Source organism: Lupinus angustifolius, chromosome LG11 (genome assembly GCF_001865875.1).
Source record: "Lupinus angustifolius cultivar Tanjil chromosome LG11, LupAngTanjil_v1.0, whole genome shotgun sequence".
Taxonomy (NCBI): Eukaryota; Viridiplantae; Streptophyta; class Magnoliopsida; order Fabales; family Fabaceae; genus Lupinus; species Lupinus angustifolius.
The window spans coordinates 8,530,366-8,555,127 of NC_032019.1; the positions used below are offsets into that span (position 1 = coordinate 8,530,366).

The window sequence follows — 24,762 nt, forward strand, 5'->3', positions numbered from 1 at the left end:
TCACATTTTTTCCTTCCTACTTTTGATATATTTTATATGTTGATAATAATTTAATACTAATTGTAGAAAATTCAAATTAAAAATTATCAATTTATTTTTCTTATGTGCTTAAACATGCAAATACACAAGTAAGATGTATATTCTTAATAATATGAATGTATGAGTAATATGTGCGTTTTAACTATGCGAATACATGAGTAACATGTGTTTTCTTAGTAATGCGGATGTACAAGTAACATGTGTGTTTTTAGCCATGCGAATGCACGGGTCACATGTATTTAATTACTATCATTATATTATTTAATTAAAAGATAACAATGGTATATATATTCATGAAAAATATATGTATTTTAATTAGTAATATGACAAATCAATTATTAGACTCTTTTTATTATTTTGATTAAATTTATCAGAAAAAATATCTGTCATATCCTAACTTAGTGTGTTTTTAATTTATGAGTTATTTTCATACAATTATTATTAGTTAAAACATAATCAAATAAATAACATTTAGTTATACAATATTTGAATGCTAAAAATATATTCAAATATTTATACACAATGAACATTAATCTAAAATAAAATATAAATATTTAAGAGATACGCTAAAAAATCTTTATGACTTTATATGATACTTATAAACGTAATCACAAAAAATATGATGCAAAAATAACTCCTTATATTTATAATTTTATATAGAGAATATAGAGGTGAGATATTATCCAATACAATTTGAATTTTATTTATTGAGTTATTTAAGAATCAAATATTTTCTATAATCACACTTTCAACAAATAAATGCTTATACAAACGCATTTATAATTGTTAATATTCTACATATACACTCAAAAATCAATGTTAATATTGCACCTATATGAATGAGAAATATAATGTTTCAATACATGATTTATTGATATTATAAAATATATGTATATTATATTTGCATTATGCATAAAGAAAGAAGCGGCTCGTGCAAGTGTACGGGTATACTGCTAGTCTTATTATAAAAAAAAATCCATTAAACCCCTTAACGTGGTGAATCCTTATCCCCTGAAGAAAAATTAAACCCTAATTTAATACCTCAATAAGTGAAATTTGAGAAGCACATGCATAAAAGACAAAATCAATATTTTTTGTCAACCATAATAAAATGATACATGGCATGAAGTTATAACTTGATTGGACAAGCTGCTACATGCAATATTATTTGGTGAGCAATTTGGGTATGCAGTCAACAACCACTCATTATACCCCAATTTTCACAGTTTCATTCACACATATCATACAACCCCTCTACAAACCCAGTGACATAAAAAAAAAAGAATAATACAAGTTAAAAACAATTATGAAAGCAAAAAACAAGAGGTCAATGGTACTCCATGTTAGGTTTAGGACCCAACCCTACTCGTTCACCCAATATAGCCCGGTTATAACTGAACCTAAATAGAGTTGGATCTTAACGAGTCTAGGATTGAATTTGAGTTAAAAATTAGACTCAATTAATATTTAGGGTTGGGTAGGGACCAAACATGACCTATCTGACCCATCTCATAGTCACTCACTCGTCATATTTATATTTGTCTCTATTCAATTATGTACAAAATAATAACACATATTTGATCGAAAATATCATTAATTCTCGAATTTTTTTCACGATATATATGATTTTTTTGGAAGGCGCGATATACATGATTAGTAATGAATATACATATATCATTTTATATGTCAAATTACATATCATAATAATGAGTGTGCATTAAATTTAATCGGATTTAAGATCGAATTTGGGTTTAAAGGCTGACTCGATCGATATTTAGGGTCAGACTAACTTCGGGCTAAGATCTGGTCCGTATTCAAAAAAATGACTTAGACAATATTTAAATTCGGGCAAGGAACAAGTCTTAGTCCGTCCCAATCGAGCACATCCTCACCCTACTCCATATGCATCTAGTGGAGGCTATTTACTCTTCATATGTACCTTCTAGTAGTAGTGTGGTCTCACTGTCTAGCACATGGTGGTGGTTGGCGATGTTTATTTAAAACACATACGAATTGATTGTAAAAAGAGTGATAAAAAAATGGATATAAAAAATTTGTGTTCCTCAGAAAGGTGTGTACAGCTTAGAATGATTAGTAGAGCTGGGCAAAGAATGTCAAGTTTTTATGTGTGAAAAGGATATAAGAGTTGCCTACCAAATTCTTTGAACCCAATATTTTAGTGCAACTTGACACCAAAGTGGGATTAGGGAATTATTTGTTTTTGCTTCAACCCAATTTTCTATTTAAGTCTTCGCATAATTAAGGGAAAGTAAGGTTATTTAACTGTTTCTGCAGTTACATAATGTTCTTCTCGGATGATTCTAGATTGGAGCAAAGTTGACTTTTGAATCTAAAAACTAGCTTTTGTTTTCTTCTTCTTTTTATTGCGTACACTGTACTCCTTCTCAATTGGATTATATATTTAAGTGGAAATTTCTCTAGAAATTCCTTCTATTTATTTATAAAGCATTTTTAACTGATATATATTTTAAAAAAAAGGGTAATATCTATATATTTTGTTAATGTAAAATTTGTATTCAATCAGTGCATTATTTGTATTCATTTGTATTACTTTTTGAAGAATCAATAAGATTAACATGAATTGTGGATGATATAATGACAAGATACAAATCTTATATGATGTCACTTCATTTCTCTAAGAAAGTTGTAAATTTGAATTTTTTCTAGAAAATGTGTCCAATCACATTTCAAAATTACTCTTCATTAATTTCTCTCTTATTATGGGAAGTGAATTTTTTTATTGGAAATACATATAATAATGAATATAAAGTATAAATGTGGAGATATATATTCGGTATACTATAGTTAATATTACTTAAATATTATTTAGTAAATTGTATTCAGGATAAAAACTTATAAAATCTGACTTGTAAATAAGGTCACTCAAGTGTAAATGTTTGTATGTTATGCTTAATCAAATATCACTGAAGATATGATGTCTCACTTTATGTTCCAGACCAATTAAAAAACTCATTTAATTAAAAATAAAAATTATAAAAATAAAAATTAATATTTTAATATTATTTTATGAAGTTTGATTAACTAAAAACATGATGACATAAATTTTTTTGGACATACAATCTATATCCATCAAACAGCTACTCTAGCATGGACATCAGTCAGAATACCAACAAAGACAATGTCTAAAATAAAATAGGGATGAACAAAACATATATATTATATCAAAAATAGAATTAATATCCACAGGATGGATAATTAAATTGACAGATAATATTTGTGTATTTTTTTGTTTGATGATGGATCTCACAAAAAATATTAAGACATAAAACTTTACAACATAATTATTTCGGCGCGCTCTTTATAAAAAATGTCACAAAACAAAAGATGAATCATCTTTCATTTTTAATTTGCCTAAAGTCTTTATCCCCTTCTTGATCATCATCATTTAAGAAATAGGGCATATCTCATGTTCATCAAGTGATGAAAACTCATCGTATACTTTTTCCAGACTTTTTAAATGTGAAGATAAAAAACTCATTATCTGAATTATATTTAATATTATGACGTGTCTAAGAAGAAAAATAGGTTTCCAACTCAAAATGACAATTTTAAAACAATTTTATCAAATAAATTTATACTAGCATCCAAGAATTCAATACCCAGTATGTAACCAATACAGACATGCATGATGCATGTCACCTTCTTTGAAGTGTCATCCAATTAATATTTGAATTATATTTCCAAGTCATTCACATACTTTTGTAAGAAAAGGTTTCATATGGACTAACATGTTTGATTTAATATTGAGAAGAAAATATATGCAACGATGAAAATTTTATATATTATTATTGCATCATCTACTATTAATAGTTAATTATTATGGACTCTTTATAAAAATATAAATGATTGATAAATAATATATTAATTATACATAAATTTTTAGACTAATAGTACATAAATATTACACATTTAATATTTTCTTTCACATGTCAAAGTTGATGGCTATATAAAATATTCTCCTGGCACCGGTTTTGAATTAAAATAAGGGAATCACTTCTCACTTTCACACATAAAATCAAGTCGTTTTCTGGTTCAATGATATGCGAGAGCATTATTAGATATTTTCACTTTTATTTGAATTTATTTTATGTTTATATTTACTATTAATTATCATTTAGGTTATTATTATTTTATCATTTATAATAATTTTTGCCTATATAATAATCTACTTAATTTAACTTATACTTAATATCAATCAATATTTTCTATTTTAAACTTTTCAACCTCTTCATGGTTGGTGATTTGACTAAAAATAAGTAGGCTAAATTTTGTCCTTTCCTTTGGTTTTGGTTCAAGTCTAGTATTACATAGGCTTTTCCTTATCCTTCGTATAATATTTACTTATTATAAAAATTTTGAGGAAAAAGTGATTCCTCTTTAAGTTATATTCTATTTTAAAGTTAATCATATAAGTTTGTTTTATTTTTAATAAGTGCTCTGTGTTATTATTATTTTTCAAGTTGGTTATTTAAGTTATTAGATGTTTTAAATTACACTACGTCAGAGTTGTCGTTCAACCTCGCTTATTTTAGATGTATAACAATACTTTCATGCGTTTTTTGTTTGACCGTAGTAGTATATGGTCATCATTAACAGCACTTCACAAACGTCGTTGTATTGATTATGTACCACAACGCAACACATAAAAAGCCTGTCATATAGTGAATCAATACAACAACGCATCGTCCACAAAGTGCTGCCATATAGTCTTAAATAAACAGCGCATTTTATAGGTCTTATTAACCGCGCTTGTTGTTGCGCTGTTGAAGTTCATATATTTAACGGTGCAATAGCAGAAAAAACGATGTTGTATTATTCATAAATTTTCTCAAACAACACCTTAATACAACAACGCATCACATGCATAGCGATGTTGTATTAATAATGTACCACATCGCTTTCTGTAAAAAGCGATGTTGTGGTTATCCTTTAACTACAGCGCATGTTAGGGCTTCCCCTAGAATTCGATGTTGATTTGTATAAATTAATACATGCATATACATTTATTAGCAGAACAGACATTCTCAACAACACATATATTTATACATTTTGAACAACATAGACACATTAATATAGGACAGAAGTTTATTTTATTAAACATCAGTACAATACAAAATACAAACAATGAATATCATACCAATTATGTTTTGACAGAGTACATAATTACAAATAAACAATATCATACAAATTACAAACAATCAAAATTATACAAAGACTGTTTGCATCTATTTTTTCATTTTCTTTTGATTGTTTTTGTCTTTTAGGGTCATCATTGTCTGGATGAGCATATTGATTTACCCAAAGCCCTTCATCGTTATCATCTCTCGAATATAAATCATCATCCGTAGTTGGTCCGCTCTCACGCGACTGATATGTCCCAAAAAAAGATCAATTTCATCAATATGTTCATATTCTTGGTCATCAATATTATTGACGATTATTTTGTTAGTTAAAAGAACAATGGACCATTTCATATCAGTTGAGTCACTAACATAGAATACTTGTTGAGCTTGTGATGCTAGAATAAATGACTCATCTTTATATCCTGACCTATTAAGATCCACTTGCATGAATCCCAACTCATCAAATCGGAAGTCATTGTTGTTATCAACCACATACAATAAAAAATCGGCATCCTAAACATTGTCTAATCCAATTTTCATATGCGTTCAATCACTCCAAAGTATGACATGTTCGCATATATTGGATTTCTATCTTTTGCACTTGACATGTGTAAAATTCGAGCAACAAGAGTCACACCACTATTTTGCATTTTACTTTGATCATCTTGTTTTTTGTATAAAATGGGAACTCATTAATCAGGTAACCAGTGTAGGATAAGACATGAAGCCTTGCACCATTGGCTAACCATTTCAATCTTTCGGAAACCTGGTCCGCTCTCACGCGACTGATATGTCCCAAAAAAAGATCAATTTCATCAATATGTTCATATTCTTGGTCATCAATATTATTGACGATTATTTTGTTAGTTAAAAGAACAATGGACCATTTCATATCAGTTGAGTCACTAACATAGAATACTTGTTGAGCTTGTGATGCTAGAATAAATGACTCATCTTTATATCCTGACCTATTAAGATCCACTTGCATGAATCCCAACTCATCAAATCGGAAGTCATTGTTGTTATCAACCACATACAATAAAAAATCGGCATCCTAAACATTGTCTAATCCAATTTTCATATGCGTTCAATCACTCCAAAGTATGACATGTTCGCATATATTGGATTTCTATCTTTTGCACTTGACATGTGTAAAATTCGAGCAACAAGAGTCACACCACTATTTTGCATTTTACTTTGATCATCTTGTTTTTTGTATAAAATGGGAACTCATTAATCAGGTAACCAGTGTAGGATAAGACATGAAGGCTTGGACTATTGGCTAACCATTTCAATCTTTCAGAAACAAATGTGCATTTATATTCAACTCCTCATCAATGTGATTTTTTAGCTACTTTGTGAAACACCGATTATGCTCTTTGGAAATCCAATTTTCATTCTTACTTGGGTAACACTTCCTTAGCATCTCCTTGTGTGTTTCAACATATGGCTCAACTTCGTCGGCATTATGTAAAACATATAAGTGTGTTTGCCCCAATTTGGTTCATGTTATAGTCAATATTTCATTCTCAGTAATACCTTCATCAAATGTTTTTTTTTTGCATATCGAGGCTTTCACCATAGGTGTATCGCTTTTGTTCTGCAACTAACAAAACATAACCAATAATAATGTAATTAGATATATATGCATACAAAACATAACCAATAATGTACAAATTAACAATACTTACAATTCTTTCCTCGATTCCTCTATACCTCGGTCGAGAAGCTCGGTATGGATATAAAGGCTTGGATGCCCTCTTGTTGTTTTCATTACTTAATTTCTGAAACAATAAACAACATTAATATCAACAATCATATACAAAAGCATATATACAAAAGTCAATACAAATAATATGATTTTAAATGTATTGTGCGGTGTTTTGAATTGGTCTCTGGTTTAAAGGTTAATGCTCTGAAGAGTGCCTTATTCAGTGTAAAGGTGGATTTGAGCTTTCTTTCGGTTGCCTCTCATTTTTTATCCTATAGTATTGGTACTTTTTCGTTTAAGTATTTGGGGATCCCGGTAGGGTCTAGCCCAAGGAATAGCTCCACTTGGGTTTCGGTTATTGAGGCAGTTGCAAATAGATTAAATTCTTGGAGGAGAAAATTCATCTCCTTTGGTGGAAGGGTGGTTCTCCTTAATGCAATATTGGCTAACATTCCTATTTATTTGCTTTCCTTATTTAAAGCTCATAAAAAGGTGATTCTGAGTCTTGTGAAGATTCAAAGGAGGTTTTTGTGGGGTAATAGAAATGGTGTTAAGGGTGTGGCTTGGGTATCTTGAGTTGAGGTCTGTAAACCGAAGTTGTTGGGGGGTCTCAGGGTTAAGGATATTCAGGCCTTTAATTTGGCATTGTTGGGGAAATGGAAATGGAGGTTCCTGGTGGAGAGTGAGTCTTTGTGGGCTAGGGTCATCAGGTCTAAGTATGGTGACTCTCTCCCGGCTCATATCTCGTCTGTGTCGTTATGGTGGAAGGACGTGGACAAAGTTGGTAAAGGGGATGTTCTAACTAGAAACTGGTTTCACCAAAATATGTTCAAGTGTATTGGTGATGGAGCTTGTACTAATTTTTGAACTGATGTATGGGTTGGGAATGGTACTTTGGCTGATAGCTTCCCTCGTCTCTTCTCTATTGCTCTGAATAAAGATGCTTTGATTTTTGATTGTGGTTTTTGGTTGAACGGTTCTTAGAATTGGATGGTAGTTTGGCGCAGAATTCTTTTTGTTTGGGAGGAGGAGTTACAACGAAATCTTTTATCTGCTATCTCTCAAGTTGGTTGTAAGGAGGGTGGTTTGGATACTTGGTCCTGGAGTCTAACTATGTCAGGAAGTTTTGAGTTCAATCCACTTACACGGTTGCTCTTAATTTGGCCCATTTTGATTATTCCTCACTTATGGACAAGGCTTGGATTGGTTGTTGCCCTTCCAAAGTATGTTGTTTTGTTTGGAAACTGTTGAGAGAAAAAATTCCTACTAAAACTCTGCTGCAAAGAAGGAGTATTATTCCGGTTTCTGCAGATATTAGTTGTTGTTTCTGTATGCAGGGTGAGGAGGACGTGCAACATTTATTCTGGACCTGTGCCTTATCGGCTGCTGTCTGGGATGAGTTCTACGCTTGGACTAGTTTTCTGGCTGCTGTGTCGGGTGGTGTCCACCAGTCCCGTGCTGTTACAGCTCTGTTTGGGTGCAGCAGGGATGCTCTTCGGTGGCAAATTGATTGCTGCAGAATTGCTAAAGCTAGCAAGTGGTGGAGGATGCTTTGGTTTGTCGTTGTTTGGTCAATTTGGTTATTGAGGAATGAGGTAATTTTTAGGGAGGGGGGTGTAGTGTCTTAAATATTATGCACTCTATCAAAATTCGATCATGGTTTTGGTTCTTCTACAACTCCAATTGTAACTCGTTTTCTTTTTCAAATTGGTGTGTTGACCCTTGGACTTGTATTTTGGGCATCACCTAACTTTGTCTTTAAGAAAGACTTGTCTTGTGTGCGTAGGGTGACAACAGTTTTTCAATCCTCTTCATCGACGATATTTGCATATTTAGTTGGAGGTTTTAGGTTGATATTGCCATCAGTATCTCTGAGTAATTTTCCGACATCAGTTCGGAATTGTCGGAGAGCCTTGCCAGCCGATTTAAGGATATAATCCTTATGCTCCTCACAAACATTAAAAGTTGCCTTAAATAAATACACATATACATTATATATTGCATGTATATACGTACATTGCATGAAAACATAACACATATACGTACATTGCATGAAAACATAACACATATACGTACATTGCATGAAAACATAACACATATACGTACATTGCATGAAAACATAACACATATACGTACATTGCATGAAAACACAAAAACTGAAAAAATAAACTTATTGTTATTTCATTCCAAATACGCTCTTTCATAGTCGAATGTTAGCTTCAAATGTTAGCTTCATTTGTTGAATGTTAGCTTCAGATTCTGCCTAACAACAACACCAATGTAGTTTACCAATGCGTTGCCACCCTTCTTGTTTAACGATTGGCCTTTAGAGTTCCATTGAACTTCTATTTTCACATCCTTGCTTCTTGACCGAATGACATTCTTCATGGAAGTCATTCCACGTGGAGGTCATTTTTTAGAAACGATTTGTTGGTCTTGTGGAGTCGGTGTAGCTTCGTCACTACTGTGAGATACATGATCGCCACTTTGGGAAGTCATTTATGAAGTTTTTTGAGTTTATGAAAGTATGAGAGTTTGCTGAGAGTGTGAGGATTTCTTTTCGAGTAAGTTTGAGAGCGTAGAGGAAACAAGTCATGTTTTAGGTATTTAAACTGTAGTAATCATTTAACAGCGCATATTAACGATATCGTTGTTGTATTGACCCCTTCAACAGTGCATATTAATGGTAGCGTTGTTATATTAACATCTTCAACAACGTATATTAACGATTGCGTTGTTGTTGTGTATCCAACTGTATACTACTCATTTTATGAACACGACCTCTTCCGCAACGCATATTTAACGTAGCATTGTTGTATCAACATATTCAACATTGCATATTCAGTGTGTTGTTGTTGCGTATCCAGCTGTTTACTACTTATTTTCATTAACACATCAACAACGCTGCCGAGATGTAGCGTTGTTGATTAGAATCTAATTATGCAGTCTTGATTATGCGCTGTTAAATTAACATTTTACATAACTAGAAAATATGTATACAACATAAATTTACTTAAATTAACATGAAGTTGCCATGAAGTATATTATTACTATATAATTGTGTTTATTAATACAAACTGGATCAAATATTAAACATTACATTTTGTTAATTTTTTTTTGTATTTATTAAGTATTGATAATTTGTTTATTGTGTTTATTAATAAGGAAGTGAAAAAATATTAAAGAGAATAATCATCCAAATAATTAAAAAAACAGAAATTAACATACAAAATAATTGTTTTATTATTCATTCAGAGAGGCAAAATACATTATAATGAACTAAATGATTTGGTAGAAGAGAAAATAATATTGTCCATAATTTTTTCTTCTACTCCTCTACACAAATCTTGTACATCAGTTTATTGATTTCCTTTTAAAAATAATTGAAAGAGATCAATAAAAATTGAAAGAGCTTAATGAACTAATTTTTCCTTGACTCCTCTATACAAATCTGGGTGATTTTTCTCTTTTGCAGTATTGCTTTTTTTTTACTACTCTGTGTTTTCTTCCTCCTATATTCATGAACATACTCTTATAGAAACACATACTCTTAGGCTCTTTAGGCTCTTAGCTTATTGATGAATTAGAACATTGAGTGAACCACAATATTTATAGATGAACAACCATTAATATTTCAACAAACGAAGAGACGTATAACCACTCAACCATTATTTCAACAACCAAGAAACGCATTATTACTCAACCATTAATATTTCAACAATCAAGAAACGCATAACCACTCAACCATTAATATTTCAACAAATGAAGAGATGCATTACTACTCCACCATTAATTTCTTGGATGCTTAAAAAGTCGTAAAACATCAACAACGCATAATTAAGCAAGTGCGATTACTATGTCATCTTCAACAACGCTTCCTTAAATATGCGTTGTTGCATATATTCACATCAACAACGCTTCCTATCAAATGCGCCGTTAAAAATAAATCATTCAAGTCAGCACTAACGTTACTGATGTTCAACAACGCATTGTTAAGAATGCGTTGTTTAAGTTACACAAATTGACAGCGTCTGCTTTATTATGCGCTGTTAATGTTCTTCCGCCTCATTTTCAACAACGTCATTCAAAATTACGTTGTTGAATAGCCGCTGTTTATTACGATATCTAACGTAGTGTTGGTTCTATATGTTGCTTTATCCTCAAACTTATAGCTTTAAATTCAAATTTTTATGGTACAATTTCACAAAACTAAAAGGTGAATTTCATAGGTCTATATATTATGAATGATAGTGCAAGAAATGATAATGAAAATCTATGGATAGGATTAAAATGAAACAAAAAATAGTTACAACACCAATTTTTCTAAAGTTTAAGTGATGGAGTTGAATTTCGAAGTTAAAATAGTACATTTATATTACCCATTAAAGAAATCCATACATAACTAATAAGATTCAAATTCATACCTTATAAGTTAAATCCTTATCAATTTAACCAACAGATATAGCATCATCATGAAAACATAAAAGACAAATATCTACTTAAATATATTATAATACCTTGTATCATGAACCAAACTTTTCATAAATTCTACTAATCATAAGTCAAAATAACATTATTTTACCTTAAAAAACTAAGTCTCGCGAAGTTCTGTGACATAGTTGTATACCACACCGGCACAATGCTATAAAAGGAACTACCCAATGATATTCATGAAGAATTAAGTCTCTCATATCCCATTAACAAAGTGTGTAATACACAAAACCTAGCTTAGCAAATAATACCCATGGCATGGTCAAGTTCCTCAAGCACTTCTCAGCAAAAGCACGAAGTGTTCCTCAGCTTTAGAGGTGAGGATACACGTTACACTTTCACAGACCATCTTCATGCAACTTTAACAAGACTCCAAATCAAAACCTACATAGACTATAATCTTCAAAGGGGTGATGAAATATCATCCTCACTTCTTAGGGCTATTGAAGATGCAAAGCTTTCTGTGGTTGTATTCTCACAAAACTATGGTAATTCTAAGTGGTGTTTAGATGAACTTGTGAAAATACTTGAATGTAAGAGGAGTAATGGGCAAATTGTTTTGCCTATTTTTTATGGTATTGATCCTTCTCATGTTCGTAACCAGAGTGGAAGTTATGCTGAGGCATTTGTTGAACATGAAAAACGTTTTAAGGGTAATATTAATAAGGTGCAAAAGTGGAGGGAAGCTTTGAGAGAAGCTGCTAATTTTTCTGGGTGGGATTGTTCTGTCAACAGGTAATTAATCTCTATCTATTTTCTTATTTTTGGTTCATTATTTGGCTTTCTTTTCATTATAAACTCCTAATTAACCATGATGATTGCATACTCATACAGGATGGAATCTGAACTTGTGGAGAAAATTGCAAAGGATGTTTTAGAGAAATTAAATCGAGTATATGTTGGAGATCTAGATCAGCAAATTGCAAAGTATGAGCAACTTGCACAGCTTCAAAAACAGTATTTTGAGACCATACCAAACTTAGAAAATTGTCATAATCATCGGGCCACTGTTAAACGTATCACTGACCTTAAAATGGAGAGAAATATACGCATGCTTCGCCTCTCACCTGATATGCTTTCTCATTTGGAAAATTCAAACAATAATAATCACTTTGGATTTTGATGTACCAGTTTTATTATAAAATTTAATTTAATGATTCAAATCACGTTTCTTTCTCATGTGGCTTGTTGCTTAGGGATAGCTAGGCGGGGAGCATTCGTTCAGCGAAACCAGTTACTCGTTTGGGAACTCATCTGCTGTCCCAAAACATATGTCATTGTATATTTTGATTGGTTAAAAATATATATTTAAGTTAAAAATATAATAATTCAATATTTTTTTAACCAGTCATATGTAAGTGACATATGAAATGATACATTTTATGTGATAGAAGATGTGTTCCATGGTGGCTTAGCAAACTTTTCTTCCAATTTCTTTGTATCTTTTGTTTTTTATTAATAAAAGTTTGTGTGCTTTGCACCCCAATCTATTAAAAAGCATGAGTTTTTTCTATTTTTTTTATCCGCAATTGTTAATATGTTAATATTTTTATTATGAATGAGACTTGAATTTCAACTTCCTTTATTCACACTTTTCATTTTTGTTGTGTGTGAAACTCAAACCTCAATCTCCTTTACCTATACTTTTCACCATAATCATCAAACCACATTATAACTCCATTGTTTTTGTCGAAATTCAAATCCACAACTTCCTACACCTCAGTTTCTTAAGTCATTTATCTTCATCATCATACCATCTTATAACTCTATGTGTTTTCGTAATTAATTACAATATTACAAATAACTAATGTGTTAAGATCAGATCAACTGTAGATGAATATGAGTTCATTGGAACATTGCTGGCTATTTACATAACATATACTTCGGCCAGGATAGTATAATCAATTGGGTAAATGCAGATTTAGAAGAGCTTTTTAAACTCAACTCTTACGGTGGAGGATAATATATATATATCTATATATATATATATATATATATAATGCATTAAAAAACTAAACATATAATAATTTATGAGATAGTGGACCCTCTTCACTTTTCTCTATCATGGAGAGGAATCTTCCTCTTTTTAAATGAAGTTATTTTAATTAAAATGGATCCAATTTCCACATCATTTAATAATTTCTTTAGCTATATTTATAACCTTAAAAATGAGGACGTATGAAACTAGTGTAGTAATACATTATATGCAAGCTAAAAGAGTTGACTTTTATAAAATGGTATCTTAAGGCTTAAGGACCAAGGGCAACTAATTTGATATGGTTTTAGGTTATGTAAATACTCGGAGTCTTATTTTTAATTTGTTGATAAGCTAAAATTGAAATAAGAAAACTTCAAAAAAAAATGGTGATTATTTTTTATGAAATGGTGAGTGCTTAGTCCATCCACCATTCCAAAACTTGTGATGTTTTTATTTATACTACATATTTTTTTATGTGCAATTTTTTCATATCTACTCTTATTTATTTAAGCATTTTTCCCTTCTAATTTAATAATCGCCTTTAACTTTTTTCCAAATTTTTATCCAATTTCTAATATACTACCCTTCGAAAAAATTTCCAATGAATATAATATTGATATACTGACAGTGTAAAGAATTACACACAATCAGTACATCATCCACCATTCATTTGAATTATTTTTTCTAAAAAGTCAAACATAATTAAGAATGAATGCCAGATGATGCAGTGACAGTGTAAAAAAAAATTTCGCTGTCAGTGTATATATCTTTTTCTCTTAGAACAATCACAACACATTCATCACAAGAGCTTCATTTAAAAAGAGTAAGAAATGCATCATATAATATGCCGGAACAGTAACGCTTATTGTGTAACCATTGAAAGCAACAAATACTCGTTAATATGCTCACCCCAACCTAAACTCAATTGACATTAAGATAAAACTTATATAGTATAGAAAGGGGTAAAAACCAAATAACAATGTAAAACAAAAATTAGACATTCCAAACGTTTTCTTCTCCACCTCAAAAAAATGGTTCCCAACAATTGTCTCCCTTCCCACATCTCTAAATTCCTCTGACAATTTTGTAACAAGGGTTTCTTCTTTGTCTATTCTACTATGTCTGCAACGGAAAAGGGGGCGCTAGGAACATCGAGAGTGATACCTGCTTGGATTTGACCCCACCCAATAAGACGCCAGTGCTTCTCAACACGTCGACTAAGCGCAATCTTCTCACCCTTGCTAGTGCATACTGGGGAAGTAAGTTGCAACTTGGCCAAATCATTCTTCACAGCAACAACTCTGGCTCCAGTTGACATTGATCCAATGTTCAACATTAGCATCTCTCCTTTAGCAAGTTTAGATACCTTTCCCTGTCTCTCGGTGCCTTTTGTCCGGACACCTAGAAGCCGCCGAAGCAAGAAAAAGTTTACCTGCAAGACCATAATGTGAAAAGTGATGGATAAAGATATCATGAAAAGTAAGCTCTTTATCCACTCTCATGAACTCCAAAACATAGAAAGGTGATTGACAACCCAAATTTTATGGTAGATGCACATAAACTGATAAACAGTTAGACATGGCCACCTACCTCAAGCTCAACAAAAACCTCAGGCAATGATCCAACCGCTCCGAGAACTTGCCCAACTAACCTATCAGCCCGTGTCAAAGTGGGATCCATTGTTGTCCCAACACCAATTAAGCCTCCAGGTACAGCAAACTGAAGCTCATTTTGTTCAGCAAACAGTGAAACTATTCTAGAGTATATGGGTGTGCATTTGATATTTCCAACCTCGTCTTTAACAACTATACCAGGTCTAACTTCAATGAATTGATTGACCTTTAAAACACCCTGCAAAAAACAAATTGTCAGATTTGTACAACAAAAACATGTCAATATATCTGATTACAGAATCAGTACAGGATCAATGGGTCCATGGCCTCTCAGACACAGAAGATTCATCATATCAGATTCATGGGCTTAGAGATAAAAACACCAAAAAATTGATTACTCTATTCTGGTTTGTAAGTAGAATGACAGACATTCAAGGTAAAATTGCATGCACAAGAAGTTCCATTTTAAAAATTAAAAATAAATACATTAAGATGCAATAATTAGCAGGATACTTGCTTTAAAGTTTCTCATCCATTAAGACGCCCTTTGCATTATCTGCAAAATGTTTTGCACAGAGAGCCACTGCTTTTAAATTCAAACATCGTTTGAACATTTAAAACACAATGCAACATACATTTTAATGCAGCAACCATTCAAAACACTAATAGAAATACTAGGAACTGCATGCTATGCAGACAAAGTCGGATAAGTCAAGGTGCGGCACTAAAAAGCACCATACTGGAATATTGACCAAAAGACTTACCCTTAGAATGCTTCCACCAGCTACACCTCCTTTTATATCATCAACCTCAAACCCAGGTTTATTGACATCAAATGACCGAATAACAATCATATTAGGGGGAGAGATGAAGTTCCTTTCAGGAATTGGGATCCTTTTCACAATATACTCACACACAACATCAATATTATACTTCAGTTGTGCTGAAATAGGTACTACGGGTGCACCATCAGCAACAGTTCCCTGGCAAGTCACCAAAAAGTAGAGAGAATTATGCAAGTTATTGAAGAAGGATTCATTTGTATAGCAGAAACTTCTTTCATTGAAAACCTACTTGTATGAACTTCTGGATTGCTTCATGCTGATTGATTGCAACATTTTCTTGAATCAGGTCTACCTTGTTCTGAAGGATTATTATGTGCTGTAGCCGCATAATTTCCACAGCAGCTAAATGCTCAGAGGTTTGTGGTTGTGGGCAACTCTCGTTAGCAGCTATGAGTAGCAAAGCTCCATCCATGATAGCTGCTCCATTAAGCATTGTAGCCATGAGAATATCATGTCCCTAAGGAAATTGGACAAGTAAAAACAAATATTATATAGATGCAAAAGCACGCGAACTAAATAAATATTGAATGATTTAGCATTGATTGGTGACCAATATCTAACTGACCTGTAGAAAGATACCCATTAAAACATGAAAATCTTGCACCATATGCCAAAGTGTAAGAGCAAAAAATGGCAATTATATTGTGCCCAACAATATATATATCCCCTTGGAGGGGGAGATGAATTTTAAAGGGAAAAAAATGAACTTTGAAGGGACAAAAATATGTAAAACCAATGGCAGGTCTATTAAAGTCCTAAATAGTATACAAAATCTTGTGAAATTGTGGCATAAAACAAAGCTAAATACCAAATGACGGTTCAGGACTTTACCGGGCAATCCACAAAAGAAACATGTCTCAGCAATTTCATTTTGCAGTTTTCAAACCCTGGCACATCACACAGAGGAGCATCTTCCTTTCCACTCCCATACGCCCTGTAATTTTTTTTTAATAATATCAGTAATCACTGAAGTTAAAATAACCTCATAATATAATAACGATTTGTAAATGAATACCCACTTGTAGGACATAGGCCTTGGACACCGTTCATCTTCACACTTATATATCTTTGCATTTGCATAGCCAAGCTTGATTGTGATGTTCCTCTCTAACTCATTTTTAAAGCGCACAGTCTGCACATTCATGGGAAACAAGTAAAAAATTAAGCAAATTCAACTGATTTGTATATGTTCACAAACATTCTATACTGACTAGGAGAAAAAACCACTTTTCTTCGAGGATTTCAATAAACCTTATAGCTAATCAAATTAAACTAACTAGACAATTTATCAGTGACAAAACAAAAATCCTTGCCTTGAAAAAAACCCACTTCAAACTCTGTGGCAACTCAGATTTCAAAGCTTCATGTACCAACATGCTAATTACATTTGGTAAAATTTAAATTAGATAATATTTATGATTATAAGCAATATGTAAATACTTTTTTCATTTGAATTTCAGTAGTGTAAGGCCCCGCTGGATCCCCAAGTATGGTACAAGACCAAAGGCCAAGGTTCGATCCTCAGGAGTGACACTTGCTGGGAGGAGCAAACACACTGAAAGGAATTAATTCCTTACACATAAGTGAGGGATACCCTTGGTTAACTCCAAAAAATAAATCACCTATGTCTAGACAGTTTGATGATGAAATTTTTTTCTATAAACCATGTACAAGGAATTATATATGTGTATATATATATGTAGGAAGTGACTCAAATGAGAACAATTGTTATTCTGAGAAATGAAAACAGTTCATATGGACAATTGGATCTTATTTGAATGGTCAAGATTAAAAGATAAATGCATATTGTTTTTCTAAATGATAACGTGATCATTAACTAACTTTTAATTTTAATCATCCATGTATAGTTGTATGACTTTAAACACCTCACCCCCAACACTACACCCCCACAAAAACAGATAAAAGTTAAAGATAGAGGAATACCTGAACACCTGATATTGCTTTCACAACTGTTGACTTGCCATGTGCCACATGACCTATGGTGCCTGTCAAGATACAATTCATCAGCATTAACAATCATCAATTGAAAAGAGCCACCGGCAAGTTTTTTTTTTAACGGAGAAATTTGTTGTAGTTCAAATTTGTTGGAGTACCAATGTTAATGGTAGCCTGCCGAGATATGACTTCAGGAGAAAGTGGATGCAATTTTGTCACATCCAATTTTTTCAGATCCTGTTCCATCAAACCCTTCCGCGCCATTTTGAAAGTAGTTTATGACTTTATAAATATTCAATGCTAAATTATCTGCATGTTAGCATCAAAGGACAAGAAACCTGCATCAGCATCTACATTTTTTGTAAAAAACTGTATATGAACATATGATAACCCATTCCTCTAAAATCTTACCCTACCATGACTTATTTTCAGATCAAAGATTTATGCTTAATGTAAATATATTAATTTCTCAAAAATATAAAAAATAATAGTAATGATTTTCCAAAATGTCCAAAGTACATTGATTGGTTATTCTACACCTTCACAAAAGCCACTGGTTTTTTCCACATATGGAAAAGCTGCACAGAAACCCCTCCAAATCAGAGGCATTAGTAAATATACTCCTTGACTTTCAGTTTAGATGGTTAACACTACAACTCAAATAACTCGTATACAAGTACTTGGGTTCCTACATGCAAATACTTTACTAGGGAATTAATGTGCAGATTCAAGGTTGAAAAATTTAAGCTTGAAAGTGATAGTAGATGAAATGATGAATTGACAAACAAAAAACCATACACGGCAACTAATGAAAGTCTATTCATAGTTGCAAGAAATCATCATACTTCTCCCTTTACATAATAGCAATTTCCAACAACAAAAAGCATATTGAGCAAAACAAAGCCGATGATTATTTTGCAGCTATTTAAACAATCAATTAATAGGTCAGTTAGCATCTAAAAAGGTGGTTGCCCCTTCATAATCTCAAATCAAAGGTACCCATTTGATTTAAGTTTTTAAGAAATTCAAAACATAAATTCCAAAAAACCCATCTCACCATGTTGAAAATATCCACATTCATTCATCTTCCCGTCCTTTGGATCCTTACTCATGCTTACACCCCCAAAAAAACTGACAACTCTCTTCCTCGACACAATTGTTTGTGACAAAAGATACCATCATGGTCTTATGTATTCCAACTCCTATTTCTAGACTTAGACTTGATCCAAAGTTCCATACAGAAAAATAGTATGCTAATGAAAATTGAACTAGTGACATAGCTTAAAAGGTCCTACCCTTGAGAGAAGAAGTCAAATACATACAAAATGATTTATAAGAATCTTTTGATAAATTGATGTGACGTGGGGCACCCTTTTCCCATTCATCATCTGCACCAATGCACTTGCCAATAGGCCCTAATGTTAATATAAACTCATGCTAATCCTGTCTTCCACAAATAGCCAACATCTAATGGCTTATGGGTACCATACCAACTAGCAACAGTTACTCAAATAAGTCTTCAGAGACATAGGATAACAAGTAGTTTGAAAACAAATATATATACATAACAAATGAGATACAGGGACAATGGGATGGAAAAAATGCTACAAACAAAAAAAAATGCTAAACTTTGCATAGTAATTTTAATGTTTCACACTAATTTTCAGAAGAGAAAAAACAACCGACTCCGGTCAAAATTTCATTATAATCAGAGCATCTCACCCCAATGATTAGTGTTTTTTGTTTGTTTTGCAGCAGCTCATAAAAGATTGATCAATTTCAAATGCAAGCTATAATATTTAAACCAATCAAGTGAAACATTCAAACAACACCCTAATTGATTAATAACAATCCTCATGAGAGGATCTCCTAACCCTAAGAATCAAATCTTCCACAATCCCAAGCAAAAAGTAATTCATAAATAAAATAAAACACAGCTAGTGAATCATTCAAACAGCATAATTACACAAATAACATAAGGACAAACAAAGGGCACATAGAAAATCTTAATAGCAACAGGAGAAAGGGGTAACGAAAAATAGAAAAAATAAAAACCTGAAAGAAGCTGAACGCTTTGGTGATCGGAGGGGAAGAAACTACGGCGGATAAAGGTGGCGGAGAATAGGTATACGGCGGGGGAGGAAGATGAGGTGTGGAAGAGAGAAGTGAGAGTGTGTTAGAGAGAGACTGCCTAAAGCTAAAGAGATGACAAACCCTAATTCAAAAAAGAATAAAAAGTAAAATTACATTTGTGTGAATAAAAAGTAAAATTACATTTTATTTAAAACCTTTGTGTGAATAAAAAGTAAAATTACATTTACATCCCTTAAATTTGACATAATTAAAAGAATTTACATTTTATATCATTGTTGACAGTATAAAAAACACTTATAGTGTTAGTATAAATATATCAAATCGTAATCAAAATAGAAGTCTTGTTTAAAAAGTAACATTTATCTCCTCTACAAGTTATATGTGGTTCTAATGTTATGAAATAAGAGTAGAACCCGAAAGAAATTCACATATTATGTTTAATCGATTTAACTAATTATTCTTTCAGTTATATATAATTAATAATTATTATAAATTTATAATATATATAAATAAATAAAAATATAATTAGTTATTATGTATAATTATATTATAAAAATCCGATTTTTTAAAATTTTAAGTAAATCTTTTAGCTACGTTGGGCCAAAAGTTAAGTGATTTCAAGTAGTTCAATTCACTCATTTGGTGAAGAGAGCAAATTATAACCATTTTGAAGTTCATTGGACTCTGTTGTCTAGTCCTAATGTTTGGTTCGACAAATAAAAAGATAGAGGGGGATTTTAACAAAAGGAAGAAAGACAAGTAAGAGAAGGAAAATATGTTTTTCCATATTGATTTGGTTAAAAAGGAATAGAAGGAAAGAGAAATAACTTTATTTTTCATACAGTTGGTTGATGGAAAAGTCTCACTTTTTTTTGCAAATTCTAAAAACTCACTACTATAGTCTTGAGGAGGGAAAAGTAAAAATGACAGGGATTTTAGCACCACTTTTCCCCTTCCCTGCTTCCCCGAGAATGTCATGTTATGATAATTGAATATAAACAAAGACGAAAAGTGAGTATAGTATTTGATTAAGGGAAATATATATATATAAATGATAGTGTAAAGGTTTTTTACATTGTCACTACATCATCCACCATTGATTTTTAGTTATCATTAACTTTTATAAAAAAAGTATTACAAATAAATTGTGGATAATGTATTGACTGTGTATACATCTGTTAGTGCACATATTTTATAGTCTTTGGTTAATGTACAAAGGAAGGATTAAACCCGATAAAACAAGATCCTATGAGATAAGGATATCCCACTAGACCACTACTATAGAAGCTTACCACACTCAATATACTCATGACCAATACCCACTATATACGATCTAATCTTCAAATAAGAAGTAAAGTTACCAAAGGAAGCACAAGCATGTGTAGTGGCATAACCTTTATTAATCACATTCTACCCACACCCGATGAAGAGAACTATCCCAAACCAATAACAAATCAGTGCATATACATATACCCAATTCATACCTCTACATACATCATTATTGAACGGATGGAATCACCTATCCTAAATAGTATCTCATTTATCAATTATATATTAATACATGAATAAAATAAAAAATTTAAAACCAAAAAGTAATAAAATACAACATTTTTATTGGTTTGGGACATGAAGTGATTCACTGCTTGGACAGATGTTCCTTGCAAACCCAAGTATCCAACAATCCAAGAGCCCCGTCATTCCATGAGAACAACACCATGCTTGATCAACAAAACGTTGTATTCGACCCAATCCCCTTTTACAAAATCTAGTCCTAGTAGACCCAATTTGACATTATTATCTCTAAATATTATTAATGACTGTGATTATTATATTTTATTTAATACATTTCTGTCGAATCAAATTCGTGTATTTATTTTCTAGAGTATCACCTACACACTGGAGCTAAACTCTAGAATCTTTGGTGTGACTCCTCTACTTCAGTGAAATTTTGAACTGTATTCACTTTAGGAACATTTTTATTTAAATATAAATAATGAGTGTAATAAATTAGTGTAAAGAAACAACAAAAACGATTGCTTCACCACACCAAAAAAAAAAACGATTGCATAGCCATAATCCAAGCATACTCTAATCATTCTCTTTTCACACTGATAGTGTTTACCATAAGACTTGGTTTAGTGGCGGAAAGCTCATTCAATTCCAAAAATAAAATAAAAAAGTGAACCATTCCAATTGAGTGAGCGACACTATTTTTGTCTTCTCATAAAACAACACGCTCATTAGTTCCTTAGGGGAGACAAAAAAAACTAAGAGTGTTTATCTCCTCACAAAACTCCATTGAACAATGTTTCCTGCTAATTGCGCAAGCTCTCGTTTAGTTCCTCTGTCTCTTCACACCTGTATATACTCTAAGGCTTTATTTGATTGCACAAGAGAAAATAAGAAGAGAGAAAGAAGTGTGAAAGGAAGAGGTGAAAAAGAGAAAGAGAAGAAATAAAGTAGATTTCGGTGATGTTTGGTATAAGAAAAGAATGAGAGAAAATGAATAGAAAAATATATTTTATTTTCTTTCTATTTTATTTGGTTGAATAGAAAATGAGAATAGAGATATGATATTATGATTCAAATGACAAAAATGTCCCTAATAATATTTAAAACTAAAAATTACAGAAAAAATTGAAGGGCATTTATGTCATTGCATACAAAAATTTCATCTCTTCCCACTTTCTCACCAAATGAGGAATAAAGTTTTTTGTGTGGGATCCACATACTTTTTAGTCTCTTCTCTCTTCTAAATCAAAGAAGAGAAATTTGCATTTTATATTCAATCCCTCTCTCACCCTTTTCTCTCCACTCTAACTCTCCTCTACCAAAGAGAGGCTAAACTAGTTTACTTTGTTGCACATAGTCATCACATACAAAAAAAAATATAAACTTTCTTCACCCCAATAAAACAAAGTTTATATTTTTATCAACACATATTTCACCACCTTTAACATGGGTGTCGGTGATGTGAGCCAAATGCGGCTTATGATTTTTGAGAAAACTTGATAAAATTTGAAGTTAGATTGAATAAATTGGAGGTCATTTCTCCCACATTTAGCTTAGGATTATTTTTAGTATTTTCATTTTAGCCATTAAACATTTTAAGTTTATAGGGGAAATTATTTCCCTCTTAGAAGAGACATGTAAAATGATTTATTTCCTCTTTTGGTAGATTGACATGGTAACTTAAGAGGGAATGATTTATTTCCCTTATTGAAAGATTGATATGAGATTTAAAAAGATGAATCACTTCCTTTTTGAAAGGAGGCGTGTGGATCAAAGAGGATGAGAAATGATTTGTTGCCTTTCTTGGAATGAGGCGTGAAAACATTAAAAAATAACACTTAAAGTTTGTTTTGAAGTTTCCTTATTGGTATAAGTGTGTTCAATTGTTGCCTTATTGGAGGGAAACATTTGAATTCGAATCAAAACACTTATGACATGTACAATCAACATTATGGGGCGCATTAGAAGTTACCTTATATGGCAAAGGAGTTATGATTGTGCTAAACAATTTCCTTACATGACTACCATATAGTTAAGAGTGTGGTTTTGTTTCCCTTTTGAGGAAATACATTGAACTTGGACATCTTTGGTTGCATGATTCTTCATCAAACCATTCAAGTTTAAATTCAAGAGAGTTATGATTGTAGTTAAGAATATTTTATTTGTTTCCTTCTATAAGTAGTTTTTTAATTCAAAATAATAACACTTTGTAAGGGAATTTCGTGTGAGGTTGGGGGTTGATTACAATCAGCCATTACTTAGTTTTTATTGTCTTAATTAGGCCATTAAATTGTGTTTATTTTGTGCAATTTTTGTGGAGCCATGTAGGCAGCCACAAAATTATATGTAATAAGTCATTTCCTATGAAATAACAAGTTGAATTTTGTTTGGATTAACTCCTATTTAGTTGAGCTTTGCTCATACACTTAGAACTTATCAAGGATCCATCCTTGTGGCATTCATAGGCTTATCACCATTGGTCCGGCCCCCTAACTTTGTTCTTATCAAGGATCCTTCCTTGTGGCGAACCTCCTTGGCTTATCAAGCTACTTTGCTTGTGGCGCCTTCCCCCTTCATTATTATTTATCTTATTTTATCCAAACAAACACAACCCCCTTCAAGGAGATTCGTATCAGGTGGTATCAGAGCCACTTCTTGCTTGAAAGGTCTGAGTCATGTCACATGGTAAATCTTTCTTGGTGAGGAGACTTTCGGATAATCAAGTCATGGAAGATGAGGCCAACCAAAGGGACAACATCTTTCATTCTAGATGTTTGGTCCAAGGTAGGGTATGCTTACTTATAATAGATAGTGGCAGTTGTGCCAACATGGTTAGTTCAAGATTAGTCTCAAAGCTAATTCTTGTCACTAGACCACATCCCACTCCTTACCAGCTTCAATGGTTAAGTGAGGTTGAGAAAATAATTGTTAACGAACAAGTTGACGTTTCCTTTTCCACAGGGAAGTATGAAGATGTGGCTCATATGAAGGTCAGCCATATGCTTTTAGGTCGTCCATGACAATTTGATAAAAGAACCATGCATGATTGTTTTTCAAACAAGTTCACATTTTTACATCAGAACCGAAAGGTGTGGTTGTCTCTATTATCTCCTAAGCAAGTAAATGAAGATCAACAAAGGTTGAGAGAAAAGTTGGAGGAGGAGAGAAAGGAAAGGGTGTGTGTGTTAGAACTGGTATTAATCACGAAAAGAAAGAGTAGAAAGATTGAAGAAAGAATGTATCCAAGATCAATTTGATCTTGAATCTATGAAACTGTATTGAAAGAAAGAGATACAAGAGTACAAGAATGAAATGGAAACTGCCAGCAGTTTCCCTCCCAACCGAATTGCTCCAATTC

At 32.2% G+C, this 24,762-nt stretch overlaps 2 protein-coding genes across 2 annotated transcripts; one reads left to right on the forward strand and one right to left on the reverse strand.

Moving 5' to 3' along the window:
* On the forward strand, positions 11,634-12,609 carry LOC109360900 (TMV resistance protein N-like). Its single transcript, XM_019606100.1, has 2 exons — positions 11,634-12,141; positions 12,241-12,609. The coding sequence occupies exons 1-2, from the start codon at positions 11,660-11,662 to the stop codon at positions 12,527-12,529; spliced, it is 771 nt and encodes a 256-aa protein (XP_019461645.1). The 5' UTR covers positions 11,634-11,659; the 3' UTR covers positions 12,530-12,609.
* LOC109360899 (eukaryotic translation initiation factor 2 subunit gamma-like) lies at positions 14,230-20,021 on the reverse strand. Its single transcript, XM_019606099.1, has 9 exons — positions 19,854-20,021; positions 17,957-18,107; positions 17,787-17,848; positions 16,862-16,974; positions 16,674-16,776; positions 16,072-16,299; positions 15,762-15,980; positions 14,975-15,235; positions 14,230-14,816 (listed from the first exon to the last, which is right to left on the reverse strand). Exons 2-9 carry the CDS (start codon positions 18,060-18,062, stop codon positions 14,493-14,495), a joined length of 1,416 nt encoding a protein of 471 aa, XP_019461644.1. The 5' UTR covers positions 18,063-18,107; positions 19,854-20,021; the 3' UTR covers positions 14,230-14,492.